General features: G+C 41.9%; 1 protein-coding gene across 1 annotated transcript in view; it reads left to right on the top strand.

Moving 5' to 3' along the window:
* LOC126456962 (diacylglycerol kinase eta-like) overlaps window positions 1-15,457 on the top strand; it is a 537,414-nt gene that overhangs the window by 347,076 nt on the left and 174,881 nt on the right. The window contains exon 14 of the mRNA XM_050092898.1: window positions 6,452-7,820. Within this exon, the coding sequence (XP_049948855.1) occupies window positions 6,452-7,820 (1,369 nt within the window). The remainder of the gene's footprint in view (window positions 1-6,451; window positions 7,821-15,457) is intronic.

Genomic DNA, 15,457 nt, shown 5'->3' on the forward strand with positions numbered 1-15,457 from the left:
CTGTAGAACGGCTTACCATGCCATTTCCACCTGGCGCCTCAGTTGGACCAGCGTTCGTGCTGGACGTGCAGACCGCGTGAGACGACGCTTCATCCAGTCCCAAACATGCTCAATGGGGGACAGATCCGGAGATCTTGCTGGCCAGGGTAGTTGACTTACACCTTCTAGAGCATGTTGGGTGGCACGGGATACATGCGGACGTGCATTGTCCTGTTGGAACAGCAAGTTCCCTTGCCGGTCTAGGAATGGTAGAACGATGGGTTCGATGACGGTTTGGATGTACCGTGCACTATTCAGTGTCCCCTCGACGATCACCAGTGGTGTACGGCCAGTGTAGGAGATCGCTCCCCACACCATGATGCCGGGTGTTGGCCCTGTGTGCCTCGGTCGTATGCAGTCCTGATTGTGGCGCTCACCTGCACGGCGCCAAACACGCATACGACCATCATTGGCACCAAGGCAGAAGCGACTCTCATCGCTGAAGACGACACGTCTCTATTCGTCCCTCCATTCACGCCTGTCGCGACACCACTGGAGGCAGGCTGCATGATGTTGGGGCGTGAGCGGAAGACGGCCTAATGGTGTGCGGGACCGTAGCCCAGCTTCATGGAGACAGTTGCGAATGGTCCTTGCCGATACCCCAGGAGCAACAGTGTCCCTAATTTGCTGGGAAGTGGCGGTGCGGTCCCCTACGGCACTGCGTAGGATCCTACGGTCTTGGCGTGCATCCGTGCGTCACTGCGGTCCGGTCCCAGGTCGACGGGCACGTGCACCTTCCGCCGACCACTGGCGACAACATCGATGTACTGTGGAGACCTCACGCCCCACGTGTTGAGCAATTCGGCGGTACGTCCACCCGGCCTCCCGCATGCCCACTATACGCCCTCGCTCAAAGTCCGTCAACTGCACATACGGTTCACGTCCACGCTGTCGCGGCATGCTACCAGTGTTAAAGACTGCGATGGAGCTCCGTATGCCACGGCAAACTGGCTGACACTGACGGCGGCGGTGCACAAATGCTGCGCAGCTAGCGCCATTCGACGGCCAACACCGCGGGTCCTGGTGTGTCCGCTGTGCCGTGCATGTGATCATTGCTTGTACACCCCTCTCGCAGTGTCCGGAGCAAGTATGGTGGGTCTGACACACCGGTGTCAATGTGTTCTTTTTTCCAATTCCAGGAGTGTATATCACTTTTTCAAACCAACAGCTCAATTCATTGAATCAATACTAGAAATAAGAATAATCTTCACAAGGATTTAAAGTCACGTAGTCTTGTACAAAAAGGTGTGCATTATTCAGGAACACACATTTTCAATAACTTGCCAGCAGCCATAAAAGGCTTAACAACCAATGAAATTCAGTTTAAGAGAAGCCTAAAGGATTTATTGGTGGCCAACTCCTTCTACTCCATTGATGAATTTCTCAGTAAAACCAACTAATGTGTGTGTAGGGAAACATTCCACGTGGGAAAAATATATCTAAAAACAAAGAAGATGTGACTTACCAAACGAAAGCGCTGGCAGGTTGATAGACACACAAACATACACACAAAATTCTAGCTTTTGCAACCAACGGCTGCTTCATCAGGAAAGAGGGAAGGAGAGGGAAAGATGAAAGGATGTGGGTTTTAAGGGAGAGGGTAAGGAGTCATTCCAATCCTGGGAACGGAAAGACTTACATTAGGGGTAAAAAAGGACAGGTATACACTCGCATACACACACATATCCATCTGCACATACACAGACACAAGCAGACATTTGGCCTTTACAAGTGTGTGTGTGTGTGTGTGTGTGTGTGTGTGTGTGTGTGTGTGTGTGTATATGTATATATATATATATATATATATACACACACACACACACACACGTGGGAAAAATATATCTAAAAACAAAGATGATGTGTGTATATATATATATATGATATGAATATAATAGAGGGAAACATTCCACGTGGGAAAAATATATCTAAAAAGAAAGATGATGAAACTTACCAAACAAAAGCGCTGGCAGGTCGATAGACACACAAACAAACACAAACATACACACAAAATTCTAGCTTTCGCAACCAATGGTTGCCTCGTCAGGAAAGAGGGAAGGAGAAGGAAAGACAAAAGGATATGGGTTTTAAGGGAGAGGGTAAGGAGTCATTCCAATCCCGGGAGCGGAAAGACTTACCTTAGGGGGAAAAAAGGGAAAAAAGGACAGGTATACACTCGCACACACACACATATCCATCCACACATACACAGACACAAGCAGACAAAAATGTCTGCTTGTGTCTGTGTATGTGTGGATGGATATGTGTGTGTGTGCGAGTGTATACCTGTCCTTTTTTCCCTTTTTTCCCCCTAAGGTAAGTCTTTCCGCTCCCGGGATTGGAATGACTCCTTACCCTCTCCCTTAAAACCCATATCCTTTTGTCTTTCCTTCTCCTTCCCTCTTTCCTGACGAGGCAACCATTGGTTGCGAAAGCTAGAATTTTGTGTGTATGTTTGTGTTTGTTTGTGTGTCTATCGACCTGCCAGCGCTTTTGTTTGGTAAGTTTCATCATCTTTCTTTTTAGATATATATATATATATATCTATATATGGATATGTGTGTGTGTGGGCGAGTGTATACCTGTCCTTTTTTCCCCCTAAGGTAAGTCTTTCCGCTCCCGGGATTGGAATGACTCCTTACCCTCACCCTTAAAACCCACTTCCTTCCGTCTTTCCCTCTCCGTCCCTCTTTCCTGATGAGGCAACAGTTTGTTGCGAAAGCTTGAATTTTGTGTGTATGTTTGTGTTTGTTTGTGTGTCTATCGACCTGCCAGCGCTTTCGTTCGGTATGTCACCTCATCTTTGTTATTTTTTTATACGTGGGAAAAATATATCTAAAAACAAAGATGATGTGACTTACCAAACGAAAGCGCTGGCACGTCAATAGACGTAACCGCCGCCGGTGTAAAACCTGTCCCATGCACCCTCCCACCACCACCTACTCCAGTCCTGTAACCCGGAAGGTGTACACGATCAAAGGCAGAGCCACGTGTGAAAGCACCCACGTGATTTACCAACTGACCTGCCTACACTGTGACGCATTCTATGTGGGAATGACCAGCAACAAACTGTCCATTCGCATGAATGGACACAGGCAGACAGTGTTTGTTGGTAATGTGGATCACCCTGTGGCTAAACATGCCTTGGTGCACGGCCAGCACATCTTGGCACAGTGTTACACCGTCCGGGTTATCTGGATACTTCCCACTAACACCAACCTATCCGAACTCCGGAGATGGGAACTTGCTCTTCAATATATCCTCTCTTCCCGTTATCCACCAGGCCTCAATCTCCGCTAATTTCAAGTTGCCGCCACTCATACCTCACCTGTCATTCAACAACATCCTTGCCTCTGCTCTTCCGCCTCGACTGACATCTCTGCCCAAACTCTTTGTCTTTAAATATGTCTGCTTGTGTCTGTATATGTGTGGATGGATATGTGTGTGTGTGTGCGAGTGTATACCTGTCCTTTTTCCCCCTAAGGTAAGTCTTTCCGCTCCCGGGATTGGAATGACTCCTTACCCTCTCCCTTAAAACCCATATCCCTTTGTCTTTCCTTCTCCTTCCCTCTTTCCTGACGAGGCAACCATTGGTTGCGATAGCTAGAATTTTGTGTGTATGTTTGTGTTTGTTTGTGTGTCTATCGACCTGCCAGCGCTTTTGTTTGGTATATATATATATATATATATATATAATGGAAGGAAGATATATATATATATCTCTGTGTGTGTGTGTGTGTGTGTGTGTGTACAATCTAACTTCTGCACCATTTCAGTGCAGTAATCTGTTCATTGTAAATTAGTATTATAGTAGTTGTATTACATGTTTATTACCTTATAAATAAATAAAAAACTTTTTTATTTTAAATTCAGTGCATTAGTACTTGTAAAATGACTTTCATATAGTGTTTATTAAAAAATGACAATCATTACACTTGGGACCTGTTGAATGGTACATTAGCTTATTTGTTTTAGTTGTAAATATTTGTCATGTATTGTTGTTTTTCTGGCATGTTCCACATCCTGAAGGACCTCCTCACTACGGATCAATTGGAATGAAAGTAAATCTAACCTAATCTAATGTTTTGCACAATAGATGTGTCACCACATTGGAAGCCAACAATGTCTGGCTCTCATTGATGTATTGCTGGAAGGGCTGCTTAGCCAACTTGCTTTCGAAGGACTATAGGACTCATTTAAGTCTATTCATGTCTGTTTTCATTCCTTTCACTGCTCAGAACATTTATGCATTTCTTCTTCTATGAGACTGTATAGATGCTGTGCTGTTTCTGTCTTCTGGTTAAACAGATATCTGTGATAAACTGTTCACATAATACCACTGGGTTGTTGAATTTTGCTGAAACTATTCAAGGACACAGTTCAAGGTCAAAAAACAATTGTGCACAGCTACACCATGATAACTCATACAAGCAAGTGTCATTTTTTTTCATCTGTGATACATATACTGACAGGCGCGAAAAACCCAACATGTTAACTTAAAGAAAAATTTCAAATTCCAGTCACTTTTATGACACTGATTTACTATTTCATGATAAAATATTGTGGTACAGTCCCGTCTAGGTGTCTGAACAATGAAAAAAAGGAAAATTATAAACAAATTAAGCCATAGATGTGGAAGAAACATGAATGGATTCACACACCAGCACATTTTAAGGAAGCTCATGAAGGTAATGCACCTCTGTTTTGTTTGTATATACTTCACACTAAATCATAGCATCCAATCTTTATGCATGCCCCTGAGTTGTTGAATTTTGATGACACTAGTCACAGTATCATCTCCTATTCTTTTATGATGACCACCTGTATGTGCTGTAGGGCCTCTGAATAGTGCTGATAGGCACTTCTTCCCAGCTGGTTCCATAGATGCTCAGTAGGATTCAAATCATGGCTATGAGCAAGCCAAGGCATAACATGAATCTCCTCTTCATCCAAAAACTTTCACACAGTTCTCTCAACTTGTATGCATACTTTGTCATGCATTAGTGTAAAGCCATCTCCAGTAAATAGAACAAAAGGCTTTACTCCACATATTAACGTGCTGCAAAGCTCCCATGCTCAACAGAGACCAGCTCCATCCTTGCAGTCACATTAATTCCTGCTCACACCATCAGAGAACCATCTTGGAGGTGTTGTGGATGAGAATGTGCAAGGGGAATACCTTTCTCCAGGCCTTCTTCATGCAGGCCATATCATGACTTGTTGCTGAACAACACTCACTCCTACTGTTGTAGCCTCCAGCTGCAATATTCGTTTGCAAAACATAGTCGATCTGTGTGATACTCCCTGATGGGTTCTGGTCCTGTAGCAGGTCTCCTGCATTGAAGTCTGGCTTCTTCTCGGTAACATTGGCCCCTCAAATTTGGTGGTCTAGAATTTGTGCTTCAATGGTAGTGGTGTGACAGCTGCAGAGAACTCTAAGTTGTAAGAAATGGTCTTCTCTTGTCAATTTGCTTATCTCATGTCTGAGCCTTGTTTCCTTGCATAACATCCAGTTTTCCTGTGCATTATTATGGATCTCGAAATTATGAAAGGTGTAATTTCAATACTTCCGCAGTGTAATGCATGCTGCGACCATCTTCCATGAAAGTAACAGCTTTAGAAGCACATTTACTCCAAAAGCTTGATTATGAGATCCTACAAATGTGTATTTGAAAGGAGAAAAGAGCAAGGTACGACAATAAATATTAAAAGGGTGGTAAAACATTATTGCCCAATATTCAGTATTGTCTTTTACAGCTGGAACAGAAAATAACAATTAAGGCTAATGCAACACTTCATTGTTTTCTCACAAAGTGATGCCAATAATAAACCAGTAACATACCCTGTCTAAAATACAAGAGGAATTGCTGCATTTTGATTAAATAGATAATTACATAACATTCATTATGTGTATTGTTTTTCATACCAGACATTGTAGTTGCATACCTCACTTACCTGCAACAACTTGTCTGATAACTCTTGTCATTTCACAATGCTCTGAAAGTTTCTTTTCCATTAATTCATGTGCATCTTTGTACTAATGCTAACAAAACTTATGCCCATTTTTTCTGAGCAATAAAGTAGGGAACTTTATTTTCCATCCACCTCCATACAAGCAGTAAAGTGTTGATATTTCTCTGGTCCACAGATAGTATTGTGCTAAGTAGCTATAATTTTTATTTTCTGTCGAGTCCCCCGAAAGGCATGTCACACAGCTAGAACAAGTAAGCGTGTGTGGTAAGTAGCCCACAATGGGCAAATTCTTTGGTTGAAATCTCATAAAGGGGATTTGTATAGTATTAAATAGTTAAAAATTTTGAATGATTGCAGAAAACTAACCATAAGTATTAGGTGTGTTAACACTTTTACAATACCAAGTAGGTGTCTTTATTAATAAGATTTATCCATCCTGCAGGTACTCTCTTCAATTGACTCAGCATCCAGCACTGAACCAAGCCCATGCCCATCACCACTTCTCACAGAACGCCTGACATCTATTTCACCTTTGCCAGACTTGAGAAGAGATTCAGCATATGATGAAATGCTTACACTGCCTGCCCCTGATGAGTTTGCTGATGCGGAAGCAAGAAGACGCAGCCTTGAACCACCAGCAGACACGTCTCGCGTTCCATCCAGCAGTCCCAGCCCTGTTGAGATATTCCTTACAGTGCCTTCTGATGATGACAACAGCAGTAGGAGATCTTCAGTGAGTGATAAAGAAGCTAAGGATATTGGAAATCTTATTGTCAAAGACGCAAGAAAATCTTACAGTTCAGAAACAAGTGAATCAGGAGTGAGTGTTATCAGTCCAGATGCTTCTCCCAAGAGTGATTTGGAGGTGAAAAGTGCTTTTGCTGAAGCTACAGTTCAAGTTCATGTTCCAGCAGGAGCGGATTTGATAGACAGTAAGCCACAAGAAAACCAGGATTATCTTCTTAGTCCAGAAGAAAGAGAAATGCGGGAGCGTGATGTTGCCAGAAGAATATCTGTTGTGTGCCTTGAAGATTTAGGTCACATAGATTCACCAGAGACTACAGAAATGGAACCCAATAGTGAACAAATTGCAGATGATACTTTGGAGGATGACACTCTGGTAATAAAGCATGATGACCTTGATCTTGTGGTAAGGCACCATTTAACAGATACATTAATGGAAGGTGAAGATTTATCTGAGATAAGTTTGCGAAGTGAACTTGTAGCAGCAGGTTTTGATGTGTATAGTGGTGGAATAGTGTCTTCTCCTGAGGATGAGACAGAACCGTTAGTGAAAGATGAAATTCCTTTGGATGAAGAAAGCACAAACACTGCCAAAATTGTAAGGGGCTGCAGTTTGGCCCATTTTTCTGAAGGCAACGATATTGCTAGACGATCTTTTTATAAACAAATAAAGCCTGTACGTAAAACTGCGACTGACAAATCAGCTATTCAACAAAGTGAGGCCTTAGCAGAACATGAAAGTGAAAACTTAGATGTTGTTAAAATTCAGATTCAGGGCTCTAACAATAACCTTAGTGGAGAACTAGCACCACCTACTAGTGAGGTAGAACATAGACCAAGTCTCACACCATCTGAAGTTGATGAAGAGTTGCTTCAGTATCATATAATGGGTCAGAAGGCAGCTGGCTTAATTAGCCCAGATGAAGGTCCTGGTGAGCGACCAAGTGTAAGCCCTAATATTTTCCCCCCAGTGATTAGTGTAATTGTTGACCCACCGTCTCCTGCACATTCTGATGACAGAGAGGCCACAGTATACCGGAGATTCAGTGATGACAGCACTGGAAAATGTAAGTACTCCATAGTGATGACAGTTATTTTCTAGTAATAGTGCTCTACTTCTAACACATCAACATGGATGTCGATGTTCAGTTGTGTGTTTCTCCCTTTATCGGCACATTCCATATAAATGGCTGCCAGACAGTAAGTAACAATGTGGCTGGAAAAATGATGCCACTCCAAACAGTGACAGAATTTAGTACAATCATATTCCTTTCTCCTGTTTATAAAAGATGTTCCAGGCACATCATCATTGAAGGGCATATTAAATCCTAATTTTTTTCTTGATGTTCACTGAAGGATTAAGTCTAAGGATATTTTTGAGTGATCTTTTCATTTCTTATCTCAGTTACTTAACTTTTAATTCTTCTATTTAAAATCACATCTCTGTAATCACTTAAGAAAAAAGAAAGAGAGATAGGACTTCAGTTCCACTTGGTTCAGAAGCAAAGACTGAAAAAGCAGCTTTCAAAGAAATTTATGACAATAGCTTTGTTTATTTAAAAAGAAAGCAAATAGCTTTAATAGCAAAAAACAACAAGTAGAAAGAATAAACCATATGGAATGCTTGTACTCACCAAAACACCAAAAATGAGAGGAACACACAAAGTAATATGTCTTAGGTTTTTATTAGCCATATGCTTCAGAGTGTGTCAAGAATACAAAAGATTGTGGAGTATATGCTTGGTTCAAGATTTCAAAGCTTTGAGAGTTTCAGTTTTATGTAAGTTTCTTCAAGGGGGGCTGCTATTCTCTCTTTTGCTGTTCATTTAAAAGCTTTTTTTCTTTCTTTTTTCTAGATATTTGATTTCAAGGCCTCTGTTGCAAACACACAAGAAACAAATCCCCATCTATTAATAAATGAGAGAAAAATATTCACAAAATTGTTAGAAGAGAAGAAAGTTGCTGATTTTGTGTCTTATAGGCATTCTCTCCAGAACACCAGCATACGTGCTGGATGCCTGTGTTACTTTAATTTACTGTGTTGTTTACATTTCATTTCATACCAATCTGATGAATTGCAATGTTTAATATTTTCCCCCGTATGCCATCAGGTTCTTCTATTAATTTTCTGCCATTATTTGCTTCTTTTTCATTCCCACTGTATTGAGAGGAAAGGAAATGTATCCCACAAAATTACAAAATTACTCTATATATTTTCTATAATGTAATTTGATAGATAAAAATCTACTCACCACTTGACAGTAGGAGAACACATGTATAATAAATATTCAAGTTTGTAAGCTTCTGGGACCAGTAGGTCCTTCTTCTGACATAGGGGTTGAAGGAGAGGGAAGAAGAGTGAAGGAAAAGGACTGGCGAGGTATAGGAAAGGAGGTTGAGTTCGGTAAAGTTGTCCAGAATCCCGGATCAGGAAACTTACCAGACAGGATGAGAAGGAAAGACTGATTGTTGGCGACTGCACTGGATGAGATTTGAAAACCTGAGAGCTAGAAGGTGGAAGACAGTTTAAAATGCAAGACAGAGATTACTGCCAAAACATTATGCATGAAAAGCTAAGTGCAGTTTATGTTTTAGAGATGGGAGGGGGGGTGGCAGAAAATAGATAGACCAGAAAATGAAAGATACAGAAAAGTAAAAGGGAATGAAGAAAGGAATAGTTACCATGAAGAAATGCTGAGACCAAAGAAATTAACATAAAATAAGACCAGGTGGGTGGCAAGAACCAAGGACATGGTATTGCTCCAGTTGACACCTGCAGAGTTCTGAGAAACTGGGGTCTAGAAGAAGACTTGAGATGGCACATGTAGTATTTTTTCATCTGGGAGAAAACAGGGAAAAACCCAGGAATTTTTTAGAATTCCACGAATTTTCCATTGTGTTCGTTTTGCCTTAAATTTTGACTGATAAGAACTGATACTCTAACAAAGAATTTTACTTTTGCCTGCTACTGCAGAATAACACTGCACCAATTAAACATAAACAAGAGAAAAACACCAATATAAAACTTAAGTTCCAAAGAAAGTGCACCATTGACAACAAGAAGACAGAGTGCGCACACAAGTGTCTGCTGACAGCAAAATGTGTCAAGGGCTTTAGGACCAAGACTTTGCAATACTTCGTAACAACAAACTGCTTTTGATGAGCTTGGCATAACAATGGTCATGGGAAAATACTGCAAATGGTGGTTTGAGATGTGTTACTTTCAAAGTAAATTTCCTTTTACACAAGATGAATTATGTTACTTGTGAGAAAGTGTGATGAATTTCTTAAATCACAGAGTGTTTGACTCTCATCAAAACTTAATACTTTGAGAACCTGCCATTTAGAAAAATTTTGGGCCCAAAAGACCAGACATTTATGTCATCTTTTAAAATTTTACTGGCTTATTTGTGCCTGAGATATCTTAAAAGGTAATGCACAGAAGAAAGACCAATATTATATGTGAAAGCTTAGCTTGTCTTGTAGCTATGTTATGTATATATCAATGTAAACCGTGAACTTTTCTTATTTGTGTGTTTGTGCTACTTAACAGTGGTGTTGCTGGTGGCTGACTACATCACATGTCCTATGCTTTGGATATCTGCTGTCATTTGGTGGTGAGATAACATGATGTGAAGTATGATACTCTGACAAAACCACATCGCAATCTTGATTTCAATGCTTCAGAAACTAATGTGCTGTGTTTTGTATTTATAGTTTCGTAATACAAAAATAAGCAGTATACATGTCACTGCGCATCAAAGATCTTTCCAAAATGCATTATTTTTTTGCTGAGTTTCATTTCCTAAAGTGCTGGGAGGTTCTACACCAGCGTATAAAACCTTTACCTTTCAAACCATTGATAAGTTTTACAGTTCCAAAGGAAAGTATGCTGTCACGTAACATGGCAAAAGTGTGTTTTCACCCAGGAAGATGTGTATTTTTAACTGGGAATCAAGGGAAAAATCCAGGATTGTTTTTTCCTTGTCTGCATATACACCCTGTTAATGTATCTACCTTCATATTGTATCCCAAATGGTTGTCTTTACATGCCCATACCACTTACACCTTAATGATCCTATCTCTTCTGAAAGGATGCTTCCTTTATTATCTCCTTGATCTCTTTACTTATGGCTCAGCCCATCTTTGTTACTCCCACTCTGCATCTGTGAAATTTCATTTCATATGTCTGTGTCTTCCTTAACTGTATTTTCTTCATTGTTCGGATTTCAAAAGTATAGGCCAGAATAGCCATATAGGAGAATTGATAAACCATTCCCCTGATCTTCGCAGGCCTCTTTATTGCGCAGAAAGCTCCTGACACTTCTTAGAAATGCTGCTGTGTACCTCCCTCCTTAATTTACTTTGCCATTTCTTACATTTGCTGTCTCTGTTCTTCCAAGGTATTTGGAGCTGTCAGCTTGTTTTGGCTGCCAGCATGAGTAGTGGGGCAGTCCACTCCCTCTTCCTGATCCCAAACATAAACTCACTCTTCCTCACATTTAATTGCAGTGAACTTTGTTTTCCTTATTTTGTCAGATCATTAGCTCATCACCTAAGGCTATTAACTTATCACTGTCCTCTCCTACTGTTTTTGCTACCTTGTAAATTATGTCATCCGTGACAGTGACAAAAATTAAGCATGAAAGGGCACATCTTTGTTTCAAACTCCCTTCTCAACTTTATCTAATGTGGTGTCTCATTTTCAGCTTTAACATTTCTTTTACTTCTGTGGTGGATCTCTTTCATCCTGTCAACTGTGTACTTTTTCACACCTTAGTTCTCCAAGTTTTCCTCTGCCTTATTGCAGTGCACACCTTCTCAAGATTCAGGAAGGCCAGCAGTAACTCTTGCTCTCACTTGTAATGCTTCTCCTATAATATCCTTACCATAAAAAGTAATCCATCAAATTCCGTAAGCAACGTCAATATCTATATCACTTATAGAATGTTACTCTTGTAGCCAACATACTAAGATCTGAAAGTGATTTGATAGAACTGAAAGTGGTCACAACATTAGAAATATATGTGATCCCAACAGATAACTAAATTTTATTTGCTAGATATTGTGCAAATACAAACTTTGTCATCAAAGGTTTGCTGAGCAGAAGTGGCTACCTCATCAAATGATAAGTCTGGAAAACTTAATGCCTTTGTTTTGTCTGATGCTTACCAAGCAATGACATCATGAATTAGTGATGGTGCATAAGATATATTGCATGATGCACATAGGAAATTGCAGTGGCAGGATAAGCCCCGCAACTCTGTGATACAAGGCTCATAGGACTGACACATCTGTTTTTTCATTGTTTAAATTAAAGTCTTGCAGCTACAATGTGAGGTTCTCGCTGTGATGTTTCTCAGCAAATCACAACAGAAAAAATTATGCCAGAACCAGCCAATGGTTGCAACTTTTATACCACTTCATGTAAGTGGCAGTTATATGTAGAGACTGGATTATACGCATCATAAAATCCTTAAAATATGCATGAAAAATTCTTAAAATTCACGAAAAGTGTCGAAATATGCAAGATCAAATAAAAAAATATAAAAATAACATGGTAGTTACTCCATGCATTATATCTCAAAGTCAAACCTGTGCATATCAATTACTAGGAAGAGTACCAGCCACGCAAAAAAATCCGTACATTTAGAATACTGATATTTTCTGAATACTCTCTGGTAGAGGTTAGGAAGGGGGCTTTCTGAGATTATTTTCTAAAAATTTGCAAAATGGGGACACATACTGGGTTTCAAGAATTGTTCCTTCTTTGCTATTGTTTTCGGTAACAAGCAGATGCAATGTGAGTGAGTCACAGCAAAACAATCGATATGTGCAGGACCAACTTCGAGATATGTCACACGGAGAGGGGCACGTTCAAGAACTCCATAATATTTTATTTAAAACACAACATACAATCATAATTTTTTTTGAACAGCGTTAACTTTTAATTAATACTATTGGACCAAAGCATCAATTACAATTTATTGCATGCAAATATGCAAATGCATATGCAGCATGCATATGCATATAATTCAGTTGTAAGATACAATACAGCACAATGGCAATCTGGGCCTGAAAATGAATTTTCCTTCAGCAGAATAAGAAATGCCATAATCAGAGATTACAGTTTTCTTCTGTTCCATTGAAGGCAGCAAAAAGCAATGGTGGTGCTATTGACTGTGGCAGCAGTTGTGATAGTTGCATGTTTTCCTGGACTGATTATTATTGTTATTGCTTCTGTTGCTGTTATTGATGCTACTGCTGTTCCAGCTGTTTCCATAATACGGGAAACTGTGGATCCATAGTGAAAGTACTGGACAGTGAAAATGTTCCTCATTGCCAACCTACTATTGGTGATGATAATATTACATGAGTTCACTAACTGCAGTGGAGTAGCAAAGCTGCAAAAATCTGTGTGTGAGCCAGTGAGGGTAATGTTGGAGTGAATCAGAAGAACAGCGAAACTAATATACACTCCTGGAAATGGAAAAAAGAACACATTGACACCGGTGTGTCAGACCCACCATACTTGCTCCGGACACTGCGAGAGGGCTGTACAAGCAATGATCACACGCACGGCACAGCGGACACACCAGGAACCGCGGTGTTGGCCGTCGAATGGCGCTAGCTGCGCAGCATTTGTGCACCGCCGCCGTCAGTGTCAGCCAGTTTGCCGTGGCATACGGAGCTCCATCGCAGTCTTTAACACTGGTAGCATGCCGCGACAGCGTGGACGTGAACCGTATGTGCAGTTGACGGACTTTGAGCGAGGGCGTATAGTGGGCATGCGGGAGGCCGGGTGGACGTACCGCCGAATTGCTCAACACGTGGGGCGTGAGGTCTCCACAGTACATCGATGTTGTCGCCAGTGGTCGGCGGAAGGTGCACGTGCCCGTCGACCTGGGACCGGACCGCAGCGACGCACGGATGCACGCCAAGACCGTAGGACCCTACGCAGTGCCGTAGGGGACCGCACCGCCACTTCCCAGCAAATTAGGGACACTGTTGCTCCTGGGGTATCGGCGAGGACCATTCGCAACCGTCTCCATGAAGCTGGGCTACGGTCCCGCACACCGTTAGGCCGTCTTCCGCTCACGCCCCAACATCGTGCAGCCCGCCTCCAGTGGTGTCGCAACAGGCGTGAATGGAGGGACGAATGGAGACGTGTCGTCTTCAGCGATGAGAGTCGCTTCTGCCTTGGTTCCAATGATGGTCGTATGCGTGTTTGGCGCCGTGCAGGTGAGCGCCACAATCAGGACTGCATACGACTGAGGCACACAGGGCCAACACCCGGCATCATGGTGTGGGGAGCGATCTCCTACACTGGCCGTACACCACTGGTGATCGTCGAGGGGACACTGAATAGTGCACGGTACATCCAAACCGTCATCGAACCCATCGTTCTACCATTCCTAGACCGGCAAGGGAACTTGCTGTTCCAACAGGACAATGCACGTTCGCATGTATCCCGTGCCACCCAACGTGCTCTAGAAGGTGTAAGTCAACTACCCTCGCCAGCAAGATCTCCGGATCTGTCCCCAATTGAGCATGTTTGGGACTGGATGAAGCGTCGTCTCACGCGGTCTGCACGTCCAGCACGAACGCTGGTCCAACTGAGGCGCCAGGTGGATTTGGCATGGCAAGCCGTTCCACAGGACTACATCCAGCATCTCTACGATCGTCTCCATGGGAGAATAGCAGCCTGCATTGCTGCGAAAGGTGGATATACACTGTACTAGTGCCGACATTGTGCATGCTCTGTTGCCTGTGTCTATGTGCCTGTGGTTCTGTCAGTGTGATCATGTGATGTATCTGACCCCAGGAATGTGTCAATAAAGTTTCCCCTTCCTGGGACAATGAATTCACGGTGTTCTTATTTCAATTTCCAGGAGTGTAGTATGTGTCTGTTTTTTGTTAAAAAAAATTAAACTGGGTGAAGAACTCCACTGCAGTGCATAAAATACGTAGGAATAATCATCTACATCTATGAGGGAGGATTGGAAAGTAACACACAAGAATTTTTTCTCCTGGTATTGTGCTGGAATGTTGAAATTTCACAATGATATAGTTTGAAGTTTCCTCTACAGAGGCTATTCTGTTTTCGCGTGCAGTGTGTACTACAGCCTGTACTACAAAACAAACATGGCATGCATGTTACTGTTATCAACCTGTGAAGAGCAATGAAGGGTAGTTCAATATTTGTGGGTCGAAGGGCATAAAACAAGTGAAATTATGAGGGACATGCGTGATGTTTATGGGGACGACTGTATGGGCAGTAAAAATGTCTGCAGATGGTGTGTATTCTTCCAAGAGTGCTGTTTGAACCTCAGTGATTCACCATGCTCTGGACAGCTGGTAACAGCAGTAACCCTGGAGAATGTCAGAGCCATTGAGTCAGCAAATCTGAATGACCGAATGTGCAACTGTGACCCTTATCACTGTAGTTCAACATTTCCTGTAATTCAGTGTATGATATTGTTCATGACACATTGAAATTTCATTAAGTTAGTGCTCGCTGGGTGCCTAAGAACCTGACAGACAACCACATGGGCCAGCAAATAATGACAAGCTTGGATCACTTAAAGCATTATGCCACAGATGGGCATGACTTTGTGAAAGGAATCATCCCTGGTGATGAGTTATGGGCATACTACTACACATCCAAATCCCAGCAGGCCTCTATTGGAGTGGAAACATGCTG

Source organism: Schistocerca serialis, chromosome 2, assembly GCF_023864345.2.
Source record: "Schistocerca serialis cubense isolate TAMUIC-IGC-003099 chromosome 2, iqSchSeri2.2, whole genome shotgun sequence".
NCBI lineage: Eukaryota > Metazoa > Arthropoda > Insecta > Orthoptera > Acrididae > Schistocerca > Schistocerca serialis.